We start from the raw sequence: 23,330 nt of genomic DNA, 5'->3' as shown, positions 1-23,330 counted from the left end.
AAATCCATCTATGGCAGAGATGGCAATGGGCGAACTGAGAGGGTCACAGGGAACATGATATTGCTTAACGAAACTGGCATCGATGAATGAACCAGCGGCCCCCGAGTCAATCATAGCTGTGGTACAAATCTGGTGACTGCTCCATCCCACGGAGACCGAAATAAGGAATCGGTCATCAGAAATCGGAGGCCAAAGCCACGAATTCCTCAAAATCCACAGGGAGATCTTTGGTGGATAATTCATCTTTCAATCGTTCCGATAAACCATCGTAGAAGGCTGCGATAAGCGCCTCAGGAGACCAGTTCACTTCGGCAGCAAGAGTCTTGAATTCGATGGCATATTCCGCCACAGTCTTAAAGCCCTGAGAAACATGTAGCAAAGAAAGAGAGGCAGTGGCCGCCTTCCCTGGAACATCAAACGTCTTCCGAAAGGTGGAGATGAAGGCCGCGCAATTGTAGATAAGTGGGGAATTCTTTTCCCATAATGGAGAAAACAGGAGGGAGATAATGTATCCTACTTTGGCCTTTTCGGAGGAAAACATGTGAGACGTGGAGGAAGCAGCTGTAAGATTAGGGTCTGACCGGGATCTGCAAGCCAGGATCTGCCAGTAGGGAGTGACCACCATTGTTTTAGTTTAATATTGTATAAATCAGTCCCCCCCCCTCCTCTCCCCCAGTTCCACCACTACAGACATTTACCCCGGCCATCCCTGGAACTGATTTGGGCCAGTAATAGATAGTGGAGGTTGGGACCCTATTGTACTGTTAATCCCTTTACTACCCCTGTTGTCTCTGGGAGGCAGATTAAGGGGGCAGTTTGTATCTCAATATCTTGACTATGTTAATGTGTGTTTTGTTGGAGTATCCAGCACTGTGTGTGAGAAATAAATCAGTCTTTGTTTTGGTTTTACCCTACACTGAGCTTTGGCTAGTGACTGGTGAACTAGGGAAAGTGTGGTGTCCCAGGCTAAGGGAGCACAAGTCAGCGGAGGTAGTCGGTCGGACTATCCAGCTCCGTGACAAGCAACATCTCCCGAGTAGAGTTATACCCTCCATGCACCGGTTTGTCTGGCTGTTTGCGGCTAAAAGGCCACATTTGGGAAGTGTGCCCCCCCCCCCCCCATTTGGTAAGTCTGTGCCTATGCCCTATTTGGGACATCTTTGAATCTGGCCACTACAATTTACTCCATCAAACCATTCATTTAGTAGACAACCCTTGGGTATTTGAAATGCTAGTATCTTAGCTCTTTCCATGTCAGGAGGTCTGGGAAGAAACAGCGTTAAGTTTAGCACTTGCTCACAAAAATATTCTTTTTACAATTACATTGCGATTAGAAAGCTCGGCTCACTTGGCTTGTAAGGTTGAGTGCAGTACCTGGAGAGACTTGTTTTTTCTTTTAAAGGCTACCGCCATCTTGCGAGAGGTAAAAACGCCTCCTAAACTCCTTTAAAATGGGCGTCCCAGGGAGGGGACACACGATCTTAGATCGCTTGATCTAATGTCATGATGTACAAGGCACGTCATTGGTTGCTAAGTGACTCTTCTGGATTTGTTTACATTTACCTAAAAGAATGCAAAGCATAGCACTATACAAAGTCTCCAAAGTTAATAATAGTAGTGTACCTGCTCACAGCATTTCCATATATAGACCGGATATTATCTACAGTTGTTGCACTTGATAATGTCCTCACATCTGCCATTGTCTCGCCTTGCTGAGAAAATCAAAGAGAACATGTTTTTTTATTTATTTGTCAAAAAGCTTTAGGGAAAACAATCCAAATATATGTGGACAGTATACAGATTTGCAGTAATTTTGTTTCCGATTCTGGGAATTTGGATTAAGGAGCCTTTGATTTATGGAGAATACAAATTTTTTTTTTTTAAATCACGCACACATTATTGAGTCTGATCACAGGATGCTATTGAGATCAGGACAGTTTCGACTCTGTACTGATGTTTAATGCAGCACATGCTTTTTTTTCCTCTTAAAAAGATCACATACATATACACACACACACATTTTATTATATTATATATATATATATATATATATATATATATATATATATATATATATATATATATATATATATATATATATATTAGGGCTGAAACAACTAATCGATAAAATCGATAATAATTGATAATGAAAATCGGTGTCAACGATTTTCATTATCGATTAGTCAAATCGATTTTTATCGATTTTATCCTTATATAATCCGACCTCAAACAGAGATCGGATTATAACACTAGAATCCAGATCCCCCGCAACGCTGCAGGGGACCTGGATTCCCCTCACTGTCGGCCGGTCTCTCACTTCCGTCTCTCTCCCCCCTCCCATACACCCCTCTGAGTCCTCCCCTCTCCCATACACTGCTCTGCCTCTCTCCCGACCCCCTGGTGTTTTGTGAACCTCCGTTGCTGACAGGCACTTTCACTGCAGCTTCATAGAAGCCTCCGCGGAAGTGAAGGGGAGTAACGGAGGCTGTCTGTGCGCATCGCGCAGACCCCCACCAGCTGACAGAGAGGATGATCCTCTGCAGGAGACCTCTATTCTCTGTCAGCCGGTGGGGGTCTGCACGAAGTGCACAGACAGCCTCTGTTACTGCCCTTCACTTCCGCTGAGGCTTCTATGAAGCTGCAGTGTAAATTCCTGTCAGCAACGGAGGTTCACAAAATACCAGGGAGTCGGGAGAGAGGCAGAGTGGTGTATGGGGGGGGAGGAGTCAGAGGGGTGTATGGGAGCCACCCTCCCATACGCCACTCTGCCTCTCTACCCGGCTCCCTTGTGTCTTGTGAACCTCCGTTGCTGACAGGAGGCAGAGTGGAGTATGGGAGGAGGCAGAGTGGAGTATGGAAGGGGGGAGGAGGCAGAGTGGAGTATGGAAGGGGGGGAAGTGGCAGAGTGGAGTATGTGAGGGTAGAGGAGGCAGAGTGGAGTATGTGAGGGGGAGGAGGCAGAGTGGAGTATGGGAGGGGGGAGGAGGCAGAGTGGTGTATGGGTGAGTTATAGTGGTGTATGGGGGGTATAATGAATTTCAGGGAGGCAGAATGGCATATCTGGGGGAGTTAGAGTGGTGTATAGGGGAGGTAGAGTGGAGTATGGTGGGTATAATGAATTTCAGAGTGGCATATCTGGGGGAGGCAGAGTGGTGAATCAGGAGTATAATGAATTTCAGGGTGGTGCAGGGCATTTATGGGGAGCGGAGTGGCATATCAGGGTGCAAAGTGGCATATAGGGAGGTATAAAGCATAAATGGGGGCGAGTGGCATATCAGTTATAAGGCATATCAGGGGGCATAAGACATATCTGGGGGTAAAAGGTATATAAGGGGGCTCAGTTGGATATCACTGGCAAATAAGGAGTATAAGGCATATCAGGGGCACAGTGGAATATCTGGCATATAAGAGGTATAAGGCATATATGGGGCAGAGTGGCAAGCTGGGGGTCAGATGTGCATAACTGGGGGCAGTTTGGTAAATAAAAGAAAATATAAACAAGGTATTTTTCTCAGTTTTTATTAAATATGAAAAATAGTTAACATATGAATATTTACTAATAACTTTGTATTAAAACCTAGTTTGAGAAACACTGTTTGGGTTCTTGTAGCTTTTATTATGTCAGTAAAATAAGAAGGTGAATAACGAGAGGCCATTGCAATAAAGAGATGAAAGTATAAATTGTACGTTTTTTATTACATTATTTTAAATTAAAAAAAAAAATTGCATTTTTTTCCGATCAATAGATTAATCGAAAAAATAATCGGCCAACTAATCGATTATTAAAATAATCGTTAGTTGCAGCCCTAATATATATATATATATATATATATATATATATATATATATATATTATATATATTAAACTGCAATTTATTTATGCTAAGTCATGGGTAATATAACACATATGCACAGGGTAATCCAAGCTTTTTGAAGTGAAGCTCACTGGGGTAAGCCTTCACCAACTATATAGTGAAGTCAGTGAACTCCCCTGTCAAATCACGTCAGTGAATTAACTTTTTTTACGCACATTAAACAGGTGGCATTTGCAGTTCCAGATAAATCACTCTGCCTGATCACATACTACTAGCAATAGCTTATAGATTTTTATGCTGACCGCTATAGGTGTCCGCTTTCTTGGCAAAAAAGGGGGGCACAAAGAAAGTTTCAGCCCTGACAGGAGCATATTTAAAAGTAAATTAAGAGACGCCAATAATTTAAATAGGGGCCCATCTTCATCTGTGGTAAATTATGCAATAGCATATGTGTATGTGTCAACTTACTTTTTTAACTGAGAAACTGATGCCAGAGTTGTGGATGGCATACCTGTAAATAAAATCAGACCAAAATGTTAATAGTCCAATAATCAAGGGGAATTCCTTTAACTCATGATGTGTAAAAATATATGAATCAAAACTAAGCAGCATTGGCATGTTCACCTAACAAAGTGAGGGCTTTTATTACTGTAACAGCCCTTCTAAGGAAGGTGAAAGTCCACGTGATAAGCAGAATGATCTCAACACTAAGAAAAAAAATGTAGGACATACAACTGGACTCTAGGACTGAGCTCTACAGAGGCTGCAACTTGGCTAGTTAAAAGACAGCACCCTAGTTGTTACTGAATAAATAATTACATTATCTCAAATACATTACAATACTTTGACAATATATTCATGAAATGGATTAAACACATTTGCTGCTGAGGAAACGTCAAGGGAGGTTGGAGATATAATATATTCATCCTGATTTACATTATTTATGATAAGGTTTTGAAGGCTTATGTGTAGTACCTGCTCACAACTTCAACTATTCTTGCATGTTCTTCACTGGGGCTCTTCAGAGCTTTTCTCCTTGTAGATACATTATAAAATAGATCTTCAACCTGTAAGACAACCACAGAAATCTTAGTAACAATACATAAGAAACAATATTATATTATCTCATACACACACACACATTAATTAGTCAAGCAGTATTTATATAGGATGAACATGTGAATCATGCACATCTTTATCTTATGAAAAAGCTGGTATTTATATTTATTTCATACCATGATTCCTGGTAACCAAACCGCTAAAAACTTCCTATCAATCCAGGGGTCCATTAGATATTGTGATGATGTGGCTCAGAAGTGCTTTAGGCTAGTTTCTGCTAAGAGTTTATTCATACTAAAGAACATGACAGCGACACATACAGTCCTCAGGAGGAATAGGTCTGACTAGGGTGGGAGATGCAATCTACACGGGTGCTTCAGATATATTTGAAAAACCAAGACAGATATGGGGATTAGACCGTACAGCATAAGACATAGCCACCGCCCTAGTAGAGTGGGCACAGAGACCCAAGGGAGGTTCCAACTTAGCCTCCAGGATCCAGGGGAAAACTTACGACTTCTAGGTCACAGTCAGGCAAGGGCTAAAGCAAATGCGGAATAGCAGAGTTCTCAGCTTACGTGAGACCAGAGAAGGCACTGAGAACATGAACTTTTGTTGCAGGCCTCTATCAGATGTCTTGCAGGATGTCAAGTATCAAAGGTATGGAACTGGGATCGGTCGGCTCATGTATCCGTACCAGGTTAAAAATGTACCCCAAATGTCTACATATCTCTGGGAGGTAACCAATGTTCTACTGCTGAACACTGAGGCTGACTTAACTGCCAAGACAAGGGTATTGATTTCTTCAGCTGGAAAGGCGGTACGCTTCCTCTCTAACGTCACCTTCCTCTTCAGATAAATAGCCCCTTTACTGAAAAAGTCGGATCGGGTCCAGCGATGATCAGGTATGGCAAAAAAGATGTTGATGGCAACAATGAAGTGTGTCTTGTCTTAACCATGATAAAAATTCCGTGTTTGAGCTGGCAGATTCACATACTGAAATAGCTTTTAGGTAAATTAAAGTTTATTAAGTTTTTAGAATAAAGTACAATAAACATCGAGACAAATGGAAAAAACAAAATGTAAACAGGGCGATATCAGAAAAGACAATGTCCCCTAAGCAAGTAGGGGCTTGAGGACTAGAGGTGATCATACAGAGGGGCCTTGCAAAGACCGCACCTCTCCTCTGAGACAAGAAACAGGAGTTGTGGAGCAATGCGGAGTGGTGAGCCCATAAAAGTAAACACAAAATTGAAGTCGCTGCATGCCCCGGACATCGCGAGAAGAAAAAAAAAAAAATTATGGTGGGGAGGGACAGACAGACCAAGACAAACATGCAACACACAAGACAGAAAGGAGGAGAACATAGACGGGCGAGGGAGAAGGAAGAGAAAGGAAAAAAGAAAAGGAAAAAAAAAAAGGGGGGGGGGGAAATCGGTGAGGGGAGGAAGGAGGGGAGGAGGGAGGGACAGGAGAAGGGATTGGAGCTAAGGGAGGGCTGGAGAGCTTCGGGCCGAAGCCCAATGCAGCCAGAAAAGGGGATCTGGGTATCAGCCTGCTCCATGGCTACCCAGATCTTAGGAACAGGATGATACCTCCACTTGAGGAAGCGTAACAAATGAGCGGCACAGTAATAGCCGAAGAAGTCAGGTAGGGAGAGGCCAGCCCTGTCCTTGGGACGCGTAAGTACGTTATAGCCGAGTCTGGGGCGGCCGCTCCTCCAGAGATATCTAGTCACTAACGTGTGCAGATCCGTAAAGAACGACCTCGGGACCGTCTCTGGCAAGGTTTGATAAAGATATAAAACCCGCGGGAGGACATTCATCTTTATCACATTAACTCGTCCGTGCCATGATACGTGAGGGAGGTCAGCCTGCAGTTGTTGTAGGAGCTTTGGGAAGTTCACCCTGTAAGTCGACGAAAGGTCCCGTGGGAGCCACACTCCCAGATATTTGATATGGTCTCGACACCATCTATACGGGAAGGAAACACCCACAGCCCGAGACTCCGCAGTGGACAAGGAAACATCCGGAACCTCAGATTTGTCCGCGTTAATCTTGAAATGGGAGAGGGAGCCTTAGACCCCCAACGCGTCATGGTAGTGCGGAAGCGAGACAACCGGCTGAGAAACCGAGAAAAGCAGGTCTTCCGCGTAAGCAGACACCTTAAGCTCGCGGCCGGAGCAGGATAAGCCATGGATGCTGGAATTATTCCGGATAGCCTGCAAGAAGGGCTCCAGAGAGATAGCGAAAAGCAGGGGTGACAAGGGGCACCCTTGGCGGGTGCCATTGCGAATGGGGAAGGAGGCTGTGAGGGCCCCATTCAGGCGAATACGTGCTGACGGGGCAGAATAAAGAGACATAATCCAATGAAGCCAGGATCGACCAAAGCCCATGACCTGGAGTGTTAGAAACATGAAGTCCCAGGCCACCCTGTCGAACGCCTTCTCCGCGTCCGTAGACAGGAGAAGAATCTTCTGGCCCGTCGACTGGGTATGGTATTGAGGGCTCTATATGTCCCATCACGCCCCTCCCTCCCCAAGATGAACCCCGATTGGTCAGGGTGTATCAATGAGCCCAACACTCCCTGCAGTCGAGTAGCCAACACCTTGGTGAATATCTTCAGATCGTCATTTAAGAGAGATATGGGTCGATAACTGACACAGCAGCGGGTCTTTGTCCGTCCTTTGGTAAGACAGTGATCGTCGCCATCAGGGAGTGCGGGTGCAAAAGTTCACCCGTCCGGATAGCATTGAGGAGCGTCGTGAAGGGAGTCTTTAACTGCTCCCAAAAGATACGATAATATCTCAAAGGGAGACCGTCAGGCCCCGGCGCCTTCCCCGTTGCCATTAACTTCAACGCTGCCCACACCTCAGCTTCCCCAATCTCCCCCTCCAACTGCTCTGCAGTCAGTTTACTACTGACATTCGTCCAAATAGGCCCGGATAAGGGTGGCACGGTGGGCATCAGTGGAGGAGCATGGAAGATTGTACAGAGAACGATAATAATGACAAAAAGACTCCGCGATATCAGCGGGGGAGCTGGAAACCAATCCGGCAGGCGTTTTAATCCTATCGATATAAAGAGTTTGTTGTCTAGCCCGCAGCGCTCTGGCCAAGAGACGGCCAATTTTGTTCCCGTGTTCAAAAAAGAGAGAGCGGGTACGCAGAAACGTCCTCTGGACATCATAGTTAAGCAATGGGGTCAGACGGCGCCTTAAGTCAGACAGTTCAAGATAAGTCTGTTCGTCACAGGAGCGCTTGTGGATCGATTCCAGCGCGGCTATACACTGCGTAAGATCGAAGATCTCCTGCGTCCGGAGCTTTTTAAGGTAGGAAGCCTTGCCGATAAAGACACTCCTAATCATGCTCTTGTGGGCTTCCCATACCGTGGGACAATTTACCTCTGAGTCAGCGTGTTCTCGAAAAAAGTGCGACAGTTGCTCAGAGACCTCCTGAATCACCTCCTCATTAGACAGGAGGGAGTCGTTAAGACGCCAAGAAGTCAAGGTAGGCCGAAAGAGCCGAGCCCGGAGATTCAAAGCCACCGGGGAGTGGTCTGAGACCGCTGCCGAGCCAATAGCGCAGCCTTCCACCTGACCAAGGTGGTAGTGCTCCATCAGGAAGAGGTCAATCCTGGAATATGAGCGGTGTGGGGCCGAGTAGCAGGTGAAGTCTTGCTCCCCCGCGTGGAACGCCCTCCAGCAATCTACAAGTCTATATTTCCTCAGAACCTAATTAAATTGCCGTACGTGAGACGGCAGGGCCCCAGATGGGCCCGTAGTGGAATCCACGCGAGGATCCGGCGCCACATTGAAGTCACCCCCCACGACTAATATGCCCTTTTTGAAGTCCATTAGCGCACGGAGGATACGGGACAGGGCTGAACATTGCCCCCGGTTGGGAAGGTACACAGACGCAAAGGTAAACAGTTGTTCACGTATAGTACCCTTGACAAACGTGAATCGACCATTGGGATCATCCTTCAAAGCAGTCGGGAGAAAGGGGGTATAGCGGGAAAACAGGATAGCCGTACCACGTGATTTAGAACCCGTGAAATGGCTGCTGAAGACCTGCGGGAAGGCCGGGTGTCGGAGTCGGGGCACATCAGCACCACGTAGATGCGTCTCCTGCAGGAGGACCACCGAGGGAGCGGAGCTGCGGAGGGTCCGAAAGACCCTCGACCGTTTCTCCGGCGAATTGAGTCCTCGAACGTTAAGGCTCAAGACCGCCAAGTTCGACACGCGGAAGGCAGGGGCCGGGCAGGGCATTATGCGTGAACGAAAAAGTGCACGCAGAGCAGAGGAGAGCAGGGGGGAGGGGATCTTGGAGAGAGAAAGGGAGAGAGAAGGGGGAGAAAGTCGGGAAGGGGATCCTAGGAAGGAGGGGGCGAGAAGGGAAAGGAAGGAGAGGGAAAGGAAGGATAGGGAAAGGAGGAAGGGGAACACACCACAGGGAGACGAAACACACAATACGCAAACACGTGGAAGCCCGATGGGCGTGTATAGGCATGTATCAGCAGAGATCGGGGAGAGCGATGGCGGGGAGGCCAAGCACTCCGAAAGATGTGGTCCGATCTGCTAGGGGCGAACGGAAGCACCGAATTGGATAGCAGCGAGAAGGGTGAAATAGCCTTTAAACAAGCCTGGCAGAAGTTCTTGCAGGGATCCTGGATGATCTTATGACAGCCCGAACAGGACAAATGTAAGTAGACGTTGGCCTTTCAGGGGGCATATAAACTCACTACTGATTAGACATATCTAAGAGCAATAAAAAAGGGATGCAAATAAGATGTATTCTGGCAGGAGCCTGCCAAACGTATAACTATACATGCCACGGGTTTATCACATGTAGGGAGATGTGTCCGACTGAACACCTCCCCTGCACTGTAAATAGTTGGGGGGAATGTAAGGGGCAAATGCATGTCTCTCTCTTTTTTGTTTAAAGCATGCTCTTTTTCCCAGGATTATGTATTTTGCTGTCAAGTATCACTACATTCCAGTATATGAGATGTATAAGCCAGCAAGAAAAAGCATACGGCTGCCTCAGGAACCATGAAGTGCAACTAAAAGGAAAAGGGCTCTACAGTCTACAAAGAGACGTCCTCCCCACCCGTAGGAAGGCAGAAAAAGATTGAGAGCTAACGGGGAGGAGTTTTCTTTTATATTGTTTTAAGTCCTGCCCTACTACCGGTAAGGAGGAGTTTCACGTGCGTCACCAAGGATGACAGGGAAAAAATAATTTCATGCCACTTGTCTCAAAATCCAGAATGTGTCCTATTTGGAATCATTACAGAATTATTTCCAAACAAATTTCACTATTTGCTATGGTACCGGTTTCTTGTGCTTAACCCCTTCAATCCCAGGGGTTTTTGGTACCTCAAAGCCCAGAGCAATTTTGTCATTTTTGGGGTATGTCGGTTTAGCGATTATTCTCTGTTCCTGTGAATAGTGTACCCATGTAAAACTATATATTGTTTTTTCAAGGAGAGATTTTGTTTGATACCATAGTTGGATGATTAGAAAAATAAACTAATTTTTTTTTACATTTTCCCTCTGAATCCTCACAAAATTAGGTAAAGTGATGGAAAATCCCCTCCAAGTTTATCAATTCAGGTGTCCCGATTTCAGAAATACCTAATTTATATAGATTTTCCAGACTTTCCCAGCACCAGGGAGCATACTATTAGGTGTACAATTTTGTATAATTTTTATGCCTATGGCTTAACGGGTTTGGGGGTTGTGAACGGGGGCAGGAGGGTTATACTGGCTAGATGTTATATGCTAGGGCAATGGGATGTAAGTTTTTTTTAAGAATTTTTTTTATTATCTTTTTTTATTTTGATATTTTTGTAAATTTTTTTATTTGAATTTTTTTAAATTTTTTTTGTATTTTTTAAGTAAGAGGTCCTCCTAGGGACCTCCTGAACATGCCAATGATGTCACAGTGACATCACAGCTCACATTATAATTTTTTTTAGTATTATTTATATTATTATTTTAATCAGTTATTTAATACTATTTTTAAATCACTAACCGTTTTGTTTTTTTCAGCTTTTCTGTTACAGGACAGGAGGGGGAGTGAGAGAGATGGTTTCTCACTCCCCTCCCCGCGATCCCCCTGCAACGATCACACTGAGATCGTAGCGTCTCTGTGCCTCATCGGAGGGCAGGATATCCCCGCAGCGTTTGCAACTGCGCGATCGCGCGATCGGGCAGTTTACAGTGTAACAGCTTACCGGCTTTCATGCCGGAAGCTGTTACAGGCGATCGGACAGCAGAAAGCCGGCAAAGCCGGCTTCTGCTGTCAGTGGGGAGTTCAGGCTGTCAAACAGACAGCCTGGTCTCCCGTGCCGTGGCAGGGATGTGTCCCTGACGCTGGACGAAGGGCTGGACGTACCGGGACGTCCATAGGGGTTTCTTTGTGGGCGTTTTTTGGACGTCTATAGGGGAACGAAGGGGTTAAGGTCTCCATTGCCAGGAAATGGAGACAGTGGCTTGTGCCCACAATACTAGACATAATAGAGATCATCATGTACATCAGGAAAATATAACTCATTCCATCAGCAACATTATAGGAACCTTTGTAAAGATATGGATCCAATGGGATACTGCTCAGGGCTATACTGATGTTGATCTATATAATGTGTAAAATCCTGCCAGGCACTTGGGCAATCAAACATTTCTTAGTTATGAGCCATCAACAATGAAATGAAAATGGGTAAGATTACTCATTTATTCTCACCTAAGGGTTGAAATAACTGGCAATTTTGATTTATGATCTTCTTTTCCAGTAGGCTTTTTGCTTTATACAATATTTTCTGATACCCGTGTAATGCTTAGTGACCTGTGTATTTGGGATCGTTATATTTTTGACTATATTCAAGGGGTAGTAGAAGTATTATTAAACACTCATCTACAGACACCAGACAAGCCAGAAGGCTTGTTTTTCCCTCAGAAATCTCATGGTGCTTCGACAACAACAAGGGATTCTGGGATTTATTGACTATATTCAATAAACATAAAGGCAGATAATTATTCTACGTACCATAATCTGAGTTCCTTGATTGCCTGCACATGGTTTGGGGGGTGCTTTTAATTTGCCATCTGCATAACAAGCCCTGAGGAGGGGAAAAAATAATCACTGCTAACACAAAAAAAGAAAGGCACAGAACAATGACAGTAAATTCTCACTCTTCTTTATGGCCACTGTGGCAGCACGAGTGAAACATAACAAGCAATGAACTCTGGGGACGGAAAAAAGGACCCTATGCCCGAGGAGCATCCTTATCACCAAATAAGACTCTTATTAGGGGCACACTTCAATATATTTCACATTTGGAACTAAAGGAAACATAAAAAACCCAACTTTCTTGCATGAGCTTTGACAAATATTTTGATAATGAGGAATACATGCTTTCTTCACAAGCATTTGCAGTAGCATGGTCTAACGACGTGCTCCTTAACCCTTTCAAGGCACACCTAACAGTCCAGGATTTAGGTATTACTCGGGATTGTCTAAGGTGTTGCACAATTAAACAAAAACACCTTAGACACCCCTGAGTAATTCCTAAATCCTGGACTGTGAAGTATGCTTTGAGGAGAAGATTGAGGAGCACTGATCTAACAGATTATAAAATCCCACCAGCAAGGCTCATCTGTGCTATTACATGTAAAGCGCATTTATATTAATAAATGGCTGACTCTCTAAAGATAATGTAAAACATGAATGCAACAAACAGACCAGTGTTGGCTGGCTTCATAACCACAGAGTGCCTGAGATACACAAAATATAGTACAAAATATAATTGAATACCTATGTTAAAGTCTATATAAAATAAAAAAATATTTTCTTCACCAGTACTTAACATGTGGGTTTGAGAGGCAGACTAGATTATATAGTTTAGTTTTTACATAATCGGAATGAGCCTGATAGGTGACCAGTGTTTCTGTCCTGGAAAGCAAAACGTAAAGTCATTTTGCACGAGTCCAAAAACAGCGTTTTAAAGAAAAAAAGAGTTTAAAAAAAAAAATATTTGAAGAAAAGCAGTTAACTTTTACCGTACTTTATTAAGCCGGTGTTATCAAAACGGAGATTTAAAATAATGAAGATCCAGTGGCAAATTCTCACCTGTAAGCACATTTTCCATCTGCTGTTTTTGTGGTTATAGTAACATGAGCCACATGACTGATACTTGCCAGTGCCTGTTCAATAAAAGGAAAGTGAAATATTGGGGAATAAAATTGAAAATCCCGTTTACCAACCAGTTCCCTTTATGCAGTTGGGACAATTAGTTTAAATGGGGTAACACGTAAGGCTTAATATACAGTGCTGTATACACTAACATAGGTAAACATTATCAAAAAAAAAGCAAAAAAAAAAACTTTGCTCTCTATAAACATTCTTTATCTGCAGACATGGAGGCTGCTTTTGGTAACTTTTCCTGCCCAAACACCATGCTGAAGTGATTCTTTATGAATGGATCCCGTTTTTGTTTTTTTTTACAGTAAAATCCTCTCCTTCATAGACATTCAGGCATTGTATTCTTTACCATAAGGAAGTATGAAGACTCATCATGGTGTTTGTCTAGGAGGCTAGGCTAAAATACACACACGAGTAATCTGCAGCAGCCTTGAAAATTGTTTTCCGCCATAGTGTTTTTTCGTCAGAGAGTCAACTGGAAAAAAGCAGGTATCCATCTAACAAAGTCACACTTCACCTGGAGCAAGAATTCAATGGCTATAGCCCTAACCACAAGCCTGGCACAATCTGTTAAAGGCTTGCTAAGAACCATGGCACACAAAGGAATTACCACACTGAGAATGATACTGAAATATTACTTCAGCATAAAAACCGTGAGCCATGTGTATGTAGGGAAAGCATATTTTGCACTAGAAGAGCGACATTTCAGAAGAGAACACGGAATGATTGACTTTGGAAGCAAGAACAGTTGCAAATATCACATTCTATGCATTATAGATAGGTATTAACCCCTTCAATCCCAGGGGTTTTTGGTACCTCAAAGCCCAGAGCAATTTTGCCATTTTTTGCGCTGTCAGTTCAGAGATGATTCTCTTTTCCTGTGAATAGTGTACCCATGTAAACTATATATTGTTTTTTCAAGGAGAGAGAGTTTTCTTTTGCTACCATAGTTGGATGATTAGCTGAAAATTTAGAATGAGAAATTTAGTAAAAACTAGCGAAAATTTGAAAAAAAAACCTATTTTTTTTTTTTTAAATTTTCCCTCTGAATCCTCACAAATGTAGGTAAACTGATGGAAAATCCCCTGCAAGTTTATCAATTCAGGTGTCCTGATTTCAGAAATACCTGATTTATATAGATTATCCATACTTTCCCAGCACCAGGGAGCATACTATAAGGTGTACATTTTTTGTATAATTTTTATGCCTATGGCTTAACGGGTTTGGGGGGTTGTGAACAGGGGCAGGAGGGTTATACTGGCTAGATGTTATGCTAGGGCAATGAGATGTAAGGTTTTTTTGTTTTTTTTTTATAAATAATTATTTTTTATATATATATATATTTTTTTTTTTAATTATTATTTTTTTTGCATTTTTTATATATTTTCTTTTTACAGACAAATGGTTAGAGGTCCTCTTAGGGACCTCCTGAGCATGCCAGTGATGTCCCAATGACATCACAGCTCACATTATTATTTTTTTTTTTTATTATGTATATCATTATTTTATTGATTTTTTTAATATTTTTTAAATGAATAACGGCGGTTTTTCCCCCTAGCTTTTTTGTTTCAGGACAGGAGCGGGGGTGAGAGACATGGTTTCTCACTACCCTCCCCGCGATCCCCCTCCACCGATCACACTGTGATCTCTATGCAGGTCCTCACAGACGTGCATAGAGATCGCAGTGTCTGTGCCTCATCGGAGGACAGGATATCCCCTGCATCCCCGCGCATTTGAAACTGCCCGATCGCGCGAACGGGCAGTTTGAAACGTAACAGCATTCCGGCTTTCATGCCGGGAGCTGTTACAGCAGATCGGACAGCAGAAAGCCGGCGATGCCGGCTTCTGCTGTCAGTGGGGAGTCAAGGCTGTCAAACGACAGCTTGGTCTCCCGTGCAGCGGCAGGGATGTGTCCCTGACGCTGCACGAAGGGCTGGACGTCCCGGTACGTCCATAGGGGTTTTTTACTAGGCGTTTTTTGGACGTCCCGGTACGTCCATAGGGGATTGAAGGGGTTAAAAGGACAGCTAAGTGTCTTACTAAAAATGCACATTAAAAAGTACTCTGTAAGCAATATGCATTCTTCAAGGGGGAACCCCAAACCCCCCCCCCAATAGTAACACAGAAAACAAACAAGAAAAAACCCCAGCCCTGCAGCCAATAAGTGTCAGGGAAGCACTCCCATTAAAATCAATGTAAGCACTTCTTGCGAACGGGGTCTGAACAGATCCCTGCCTACAGAGTTCCCCAACCAGAAGAGTTACATAGTTACATAGTTATATAGGCTGAAGAAAGACATGCGTCCATCAAGTTCAGCCTTTCCTATATCTGTTAATGTTTTGTTGTTGATCCAAAAGGCAAAAAACCCCAGTTTGGCTCTTTCCAATTCTGCACTAACCAGGGGAAAAAATCCTTCTTGACCCCAAAATGGCAGTCAGAGTTCTCCTTGGATCACATGTAGGGAGATGTGTTTAACTGAACACCCCCCCTGCACCGTAAATAGCTGGGGGAACATTGGAGGTGCAAATGCAAGGCTCTCTTTTTTAAAGCATGCTCCTATCCAAATATAGGTATACCACAATGGACATTTTTCCCAGGTCTATGTTGCTGCAAGGTATCACTACATTCAGTATATGAGAAGTATAAGTTCAAAAAGGCAAATTTTAAATAAAATTCTTATTTTAAATATAAGTTTAAACATGCCATGTACTGCAGAGCATTACACTGCGTGCCACTAAGCAACATGTGAAAATGATGTGTGATAAGGAAAAGAGGCAAGCACGGCAACCCTTTATTTGTTGTACACAACACAGGTTGTCACATTTATTATGCTAGTTTTCATGACAATAGTTAACTAATCTGTGGTAAAAATAGAAGCAGGTTTTCTTGGGCTCATTGACTGAAATTCTCTATGTAAACGACTACCTGGGATCTTAACATTTTTAGTCTATAAGGCTTCATGAACAAAAAGAATCTCTGTTATGATTCTAATTTCCCATAAAAAAAATAAAATATGATGAAAAAATGTAAAAAACAAAACAAAACACATTTTCTGACTTTTACCCCAAAAATCTTTTACTCATCCAAAAAAGCTAATGACAAAACACCTACTAAATATATTCTACTATTTGTCCTGAGTTTAGAAATACCCAATGTTTTTATGTTTTTTTCTGCACGTTATGGAGCATTAAGTACAAGTAGCGTTTCAAAACCATTTTTTCCAAATCTGGTAATTCTTCCCCCCATGTGCCATTTTGGGTATTTTTGAAGCCGGCCAATGCAATTTACCCCATCAAATCATATATTTTTGAAAACTAGACACCCCAAGGTATTTCAAAGGCTAGAATTTTAACTCTTTCCATGCACTAATTCTACCACCCGTCTTTGTCAAACTTTGTGGTAGTAATTTATTTTGTGTTTATCGCTAAAATTGCTCTTCAGGTATGGATTTACAGCTCCTGGTATACATCACTTTCAAACAACACCCCAATATGTGTTCAGTAACATCTCCCGAGCGCAGTGATACCCCCCCACGCATGGGTTTGTCGGGTTGTTTGGGAGGTAAAACGCCACATTTAGGAAGTGCACATTTTTTTAACTTGGAACATTTACATCTGGTCATTCTGCCCCCATGCCCTAATAGGACCATCTTTGAAGCCGGCTAATTCAATTTACCCCATCATACTATATATTTTTGAAAACTAGACACCCCAAGGTATTTCAAATGCTAGTATTTTAACCCTTTCCACGCATGAGATTCTACCACCAGCCTTTGCCACACTTTGTGGTAGTATTTTTTTTACACAAATTGTACTTTGGGTATAAATTTATAGCTCCAGGTATACGATACTATCAAACAACACCCTAATATGTGTTCAACAACATCTCTCGAGTACAGTGATACCACCCATGCATGGGTTTGACTGCTGTTTGGGGTTAAAAGGCCACATTTGGGAAGTTTTTTTTCCCCAATTTTGGTCAATCTGTGCCTATGCCCTATCTTTGAGCCCGGCCACTCCAATTTACCCCATAAAACCATTCATTTTTTTAAATTAGACACCCCTTGGGTATTTGAAATGCTTTTATAAAAAATTTTCCATGTCAGGATTCTTGGGAAGATACAGCGCTAATTTTAGCACTTGCTCATAATAATAAACTTAATTTTTTCATTTTATTAATTTTACTCTTTTTGGACTTTTTTTTTTTTTTACATTTTGCTGGAACTGGATAGTTCCTCTGATGCATAATAATTTTTAAATGTTACCATGTTTTTTTTAAGCTTTTTATTTTATTTTTTTAAATATTTTACTAATCACATAGTGATTAGAAAGCTGGGCTCCATTGACTTGTATGGTCGAATGCAGTACCTGTATTCAACCTGCAAGTGGAGCCAGAGTTCTCTAGAGGGTCTGGAGACCATCTAGCGAACTTTTTCAACTTTATTTTTTTTACCGGGCGGCCGCCATCTTGCGGATGGCAAAGATCACTGGCAGTGGCGGCTGTGACCGGGGAGGGGCCAGACATGGCCCATGATGCCGATCTCGGTGTTGCTGAATGCCTCGACATCGAGGCATTACAGCAACACCGTTTAAGCTTAGAAAGTGATCGTTGATCACTTTCTAAGCTTGTTTAAGTCTCATGACGTGTCAGGCACGTCATAGGTCGTTAAGTGACCGTTTTGCATGACATGCCTGACCCGGCAATGGACGTTAAGGGGTTAAAGGGTAACTATTTTAAAATATGGTGAGAGGCTGATAAAAAGAAATCCCTCCCTTTTCTGACTTTTACTAGAAAAATCTTTTAGTTCTCCACAAAAGCCAGTGAAAAAACTTGCTAAAAAGATTTTAGCATTTGTCATGAGTTTAGAAATACCCAATGCTTATTTGCTACTTGCACATTCCTATTTCAAAATTTTTTTTGTCCCATGTCCTATTTAGGACATCTTTAAGGCCGGCCACTTCAATTTAACCCATCAAACCATATATTTTTGAAAACTAGACACTCCAGGGTATTTCAAATGTTGGTATGTTAACTCTCTCCATGCACTAATTCAAGGGCGTCCAACATGTCGCCCGCAGTCCAAATGCGGCCCGCCGGACCTTGAGGTGCGGTCCATGTGAAATCTGTAGTCAGGGCCGGATTAACGTAGGGGCTGACGGAGCTGTAGCTCCAGGCCCCTACCTGAAAACAGGCACAGCCAGGGCCGGGCTGGCGAACCCGTGCGCCGGCCGCACACTGAAGTGGCAGATGTGGCCGCACAACCGCCAGGGCTGTCTTTAATGCGGGGCAAATCCCCATAGCAACTGTGATCAAGGGCCTTGCTGCTTACCTGTGCGTTGCTCGCACACACTGTGCATACACACACACGAGGGAAGCAGGAACAGAGCAGGGTCATCTGACGTATATTCACATGACTCTGCTGGGTTCCTACTTCCCCTGGACTGTACAAAAGACGCTGCTCGCACAGTGTGTGCGAGCAACGCACAGGTAAGCAGCAGGGCCCTTGCGATCATGGTTGCAAACTTTATGATGGAAGCAGCGCCCCCCTGCGGAAGTCTGCGAGGAGCAATGAGAGATCAGCAGTGCAGGTAAGGGGATAGGGGAGGGTGTAAGAATGAGTATGCGTAATTGAGGGAATGAAGGAGTATCTCTGAATGAATATCTGTAAACAAATATATGAATGAGTGAGTGAATGAATGAATATGTGTGTGATAGCATAGATATGTATGTGGGGGGGCATGACAAGTCCTATGCTTGAGCAGGTCCTGGGGATGCAATCTGGGCGCTTGGATAAATATACAATGTGGGGCTAGCTGGGGTCAATACACAAGGGTGTGGGGACATTAGGGTGACCACATCGGTGATGTTTTCCAGGTCATATATAACTTTTACATATTGCTGACTAGCCCTGATAAAAGACTGTCTTGCTGTGTGGAAGGATATACTCCTTCCACACAGCAAGACAGCCTTTTATCAGGGCTCATGGAAAGGAAACCAATTAGTCAGATATACATTCTGCATACTGCAAGGCTGCATTCTATTTGTGCTGGCGCCATCAATACACAAAGGGGGGGCAGCGGGCAGCTGGGGCCATTACATAAATCACTACTAAAAGGAGGAGCAGGCTGGGTGCCATACACAAGGGGGCAAACACAAAAAAGGGGGGGAGGCGATAAAGCAGTGTGGAATTGTTTTTTTTTTTTATTTTTGTAGCTTAGCCAGTGCCTGTCCTGGTGTGTTTTTGGTTATCTGTTTCCTGGCGCTTTACTTTCTGTAGGAATAAATAGAACTATTACATTTTTACATATACAGATATGAAAGGCCCTCCTGAATTCGTAGTCACTTCAGAGGACAAACATGTCTAGCCCCAGAAACCAGCAAGAGGAAAAATAAAGGTTTTGTTATTTACTCTATTTCAATCTGCATCTTTTATTAAAAAGGATCAGTGGTACTAAATCGTGACTTCAGTCGTCCCATGTATGATACTTTTTAGTGTACTGATGTACTCCCAATTCCATCACATAAGATTCTATCATGTATTATCTGCCTTGCACTGATGTCATCTTTATCCTGTGCATCCTGTGGATGTAGACGAGTTAAGATTCTGTCTATTTTATTTATTTCCATAAAAAGGCTCATTAAAATCCTCAGCACCAGGCCCATGATGCTCTTAATCCGGCCCTGCCCCCAGTCAATACCCACAGTGTGCGTCTGTCAGCCAGAATCCAGCCTGTACTCGCAGCGTGCTCCAGCCTTGTGCAGTTTTAATTGGCTAAAATTTTTATTAAATGGTTTGTGGACTGACTTTGTTTTAGTATTGATAGAATGATATATAAAAGTTGATCAAAAACCAGTTTGTCGACTGCTTTTTTTAAAAAATTATTGCCAAATTAATATGCATTAGAAAGCCAAAGGCCATATTCTGAAAAATGAGCGCGGCCCATGCACACATACGTTTCTGATGATGTGGCCCACTGCAGAAAAAGCTTGGACACCCCTGCACTAATTCTACCACCTGCCGCAGAGTGGCGACAAGTACCATTGTGAGATATTTTCCTCTCGTAAGATGGCGGCGACCAAACCCCTCTAAGAACCCTGCAGGTTGAATATAAGTCAATGGAGTTCAGCTATCTAATCACAATAGTACCATATTTGCTCTATTATTAGACAAGGTTTTTTTCAGAGCAAAGGCTCTGAAGGATGACCATCGTCTTATATTCGAGGTCGTCTTCTAATCAGACCTCAAACTGAGGTCTGACTACAAGACTAAGATCCAGATACCCCGCAGCGCTGCAGGGAACCTGGATCCTTCTCTCTGGCAGCCGGTGGGCATCTGCAACCTCCACTTCTGCCGGGGCTTGTATGACAGCAGATGACCTTCCGGTGCTCATTCATAGAAGCTCCGGAGGAAGTGCGGGCAGCAGCAGCTCAGGTCCTTCATCAGCTGCCCCACTAGACACCAAGGAATCTGGAGCGCAGGGAGAAGTCTAAAGAAGCACTGGTAAGTCGGGGGCATATGGGGGGCTTTAAAGGGCTTTCTGGAGGCAGAGTAGCATATAGGGGTTAAAAAGAATATCAGGGAGGCAGAGTGTCATATAGGGGGTTAAAAGGAATATCAGGGAGGTAGAGTGGCAAATAGAAGGTTAAAAGGAATATCAGGGAGGCAGAGTGGCATATAGGGGGTAAAAAGGAATATCAGGGAGGCAGAGTGGCATATAGGGGGTATAAGGCATTTCTGGGGCAGAATGGCATATAGAAGGGTTAAAAGGCATATCTGGGAGGCAGAGTGCCATATAGGGGGGTATAAGGCATATCTGGGGGGCAGATGTGCATAACTGGGGGCAGGTTGGCAAAAAAAAATAAATCATTTTTGCCAATCATTGTTTTTATTAAATATGAAAAAATTGTTTACATGTGAATATTAACTAATAAAATTTTTCTTATAGGGTAGTCTTATATTCACATTTTTTTTCTAAATTAATATTCAAATTTTGGGGGGTCGGCTTATAATCAGGGTAGTCTTATAATCGAGCAAAAACTGTATTAGTAAAATATAAACAAAAAAAAAAAATTGTTACAAAAAATTAAAACATTTGGTAACATTTAAAAATAATTATGCAATGATGTCACCACCGGGGGAACCATCCAGGTCCAAGAAAATTTAATACATTTTTTTAAAAATTATATTATAAATATAATTATAAAATTAGCAATCTATCTTCCCAAAAATCATGACATAAGAAGAGTTAAAATACTAGCATTTTCTATTTTTATTTTTTTTTTAAATGTATGGTTTGATGGGGTAAACTGAATTGGCCCAGCACAAAAAAGTGGGTGACTGACTGGATATCCAAATGAAAGAAAAAATGCACACCAGCCCAGCAAACCTATGAATGGGTGGTATCACTGTACTCAGGAAATGTTGCTGAATAGATATTGTAGTGTTTGGCTGCAACACATACCAGGAGTTATAAATCCATGCCTTTAGTACAACGTGTGGTAGAATCTCTTGCATGGAAAGGGTTAAAATAACAGCATTTAAAACACCCTGGGGTGTGTAGTTTTCAAAATTCTATGATTTGATGGGGGTAAAATGCATTGGTCGACTTCAGAGATGTTCCAAAGAGCACATGGGGCTGAATGACCAGATTTGGAAACAAAATGGTTTTGAAACATAAAAACGCTACTTGTACTTATTGCCCTATAACTCACAAAAAAATGAATTCAGTACATATAGTAGAATCTATTTAGCAAGTTTTTTTAATTAGTGTTTGTGGATGAGTAAAATATTTAGGGCTGAAACAACTAATTGATAAAATCGATTAGTCGAATTGATTTTTATCGATTATAAAAAGAGTTGTTTTCCTCTCATATAATCCGACCTCAAACAGATATCTCATTATAACACTAGAATCCAGATCCCCCACAACGCTGCAGGGGACCTGGATTCCCCTCACTGTCGGCTGGTCTCTCACTTCCGTCTCTCTCCCCCCTCCCATACACCCCTCTGACTCCTCCCCCTCCCATACACCACTCTGCCTCTCTCCCGACTCCCTGGTGTTTTGTGAACCTCTGTTGCTGACAGGCACTTACACTGCAGCTTCATAGAAGCCTCAGCGTAAGTGAAGGGCAGTAACGGAGGCTGTCTGTGCGCATCGTGCAGACCCCCACCGGCTGACAGAGAATCGAGGTCTCCTGCAGAGGATCATCCTCTCTGTCAGCTGGTGGGGGTCTGCATCGCAGAGACAGCCTCCGTTACTGCCCTTCACTTACGCTGAGGCTTCTATGAAGCTGCAGTGAAAGTGCCTGTCAGCAACGGAGGTTCACAAAACACCAGGGAGTCGGGAGAGAGGCAGAGTGGTGTATGGGAGCCACCCTCCCATACACCACTCTGGCTCCTCCCCCTCCCATACGGCAGAGTGGAGTATGGAAGGGGGGAGGAGGCAGAGTGGAGTATGGAAGGGGGGGAAGTGGCAGAGTGGAGTATGTGAGGGTAGAGGAGGCAGAGTGGAGTATGGGAGGGGGGAGGAGGCAGAGTGGAGTATGGGAGGGGGGAGGAGCCAGAGTGGTGTATGGGAGGGGGGAGGAGGCAGAGTGGTGTATGGGAGGAAGCAGAGTGGTGTATGGGAGGGGGGAGGGGGCAGAGTGGTGTATGGGAGGGGGGAGGAGGCAGAGTGGTGTATGGGAGGAAGCAGAGTGGTGTATGGGAGGGGGAGGAGGCAGAGTGGAGTATGGGAGGGGGAGGAGCCAGAGTGGAGTATGGGAGGGGGAGGAGCCAGAGTGGAGTATGGGAGGGGGGAGGAGGCAGAGTGGTGTATGGGTGGGTTATAGTGGTGTATGGGGGGTATAATGAATTTCAGGGTAGCAGAGTGGTGTATGGGGGTGTAATGAATTTTAGGGAGGCAGAATGGCATATCTGGGGGCGTTAGAGTGGTGTATGGGGGGTATAATGAATTTCAGAGTAGCATATCTAGGGGAGGTAGAGTGGTGAATCAGGGAGTATAATTAATATCAGGGTGGTGCAGGGCATTTATGGGGAGCGGAGTGGCATATCAGGGTACACAGTGGCATATAGGGAGGTATAAGGCATAAATGGGGGCGAGTGGCATATTGGAAGTAATAAGGCATTTAAGGGTATAAGGCATATCGATATTAGGCCTATCAGGGGGGCATAAGACATATCTGGGGGTAAAAGGTATATCAGGGGGCTCAGTTGCATATCACTGGCATATAAGGAGTATAAGGCATATCGGGGG

At 43.5% G+C, this 23,330-nt stretch overlaps 1 protein-coding gene across 2 annotated transcripts in view; it reads right to left on the bottom strand.

The window, feature by feature from the left end:
• LOC149283564 (DNA mismatch repair protein Mlh1-like) overlaps nucleotides 1–23,330 on the bottom strand; it is a 66,674-nt gene that overhangs the window by 28,779 nt on the left and 14,565 nt on the right. For both annotated transcript variants that reach the window (XM_089497373.1, XM_089497372.1), the window contains exons 4-8: nucleotides 13,003–13,076; nucleotides 11,920–11,992; nucleotides 4,791–4,882; nucleotides 4,284–4,326; nucleotides 1,624–1,712 (exon numbers count right to left, since the gene is read on the bottom strand). In XM_089497373.1, the coding sequence (XP_089353499.1) occupies nucleotides 1,624–1,712; nucleotides 4,284–4,326; nucleotides 4,791–4,882; nucleotides 11,920–11,992; nucleotides 13,003–13,076 (371 nt within the window). The remainder of the gene's footprint in view (nucleotides 1–1,623; nucleotides 1,713–4,283; nucleotides 4,327–4,790; nucleotides 4,883–11,919; nucleotides 11,993–13,002; nucleotides 13,077–23,330) is intronic.

The sequence above is a fragment of the Sceloporus occidentalis genome, unplaced genomic scaffold, assembly GCF_023333645.1.
Source record: "Sceloporus occidentalis isolate IW3139 unplaced genomic scaffold, rSceOcc1.0.p SCAF_102, whole genome shotgun sequence".
NCBI lineage: Eukaryota > Metazoa > Chordata > Lepidosauria > Squamata > Phrynosomatidae > Sceloporus > Sceloporus occidentalis.
The sequence above is the reverse complement of the archived record's forward strand: the minus strand, read 5'-3'. Positions and strand labels throughout refer to the sequence as shown.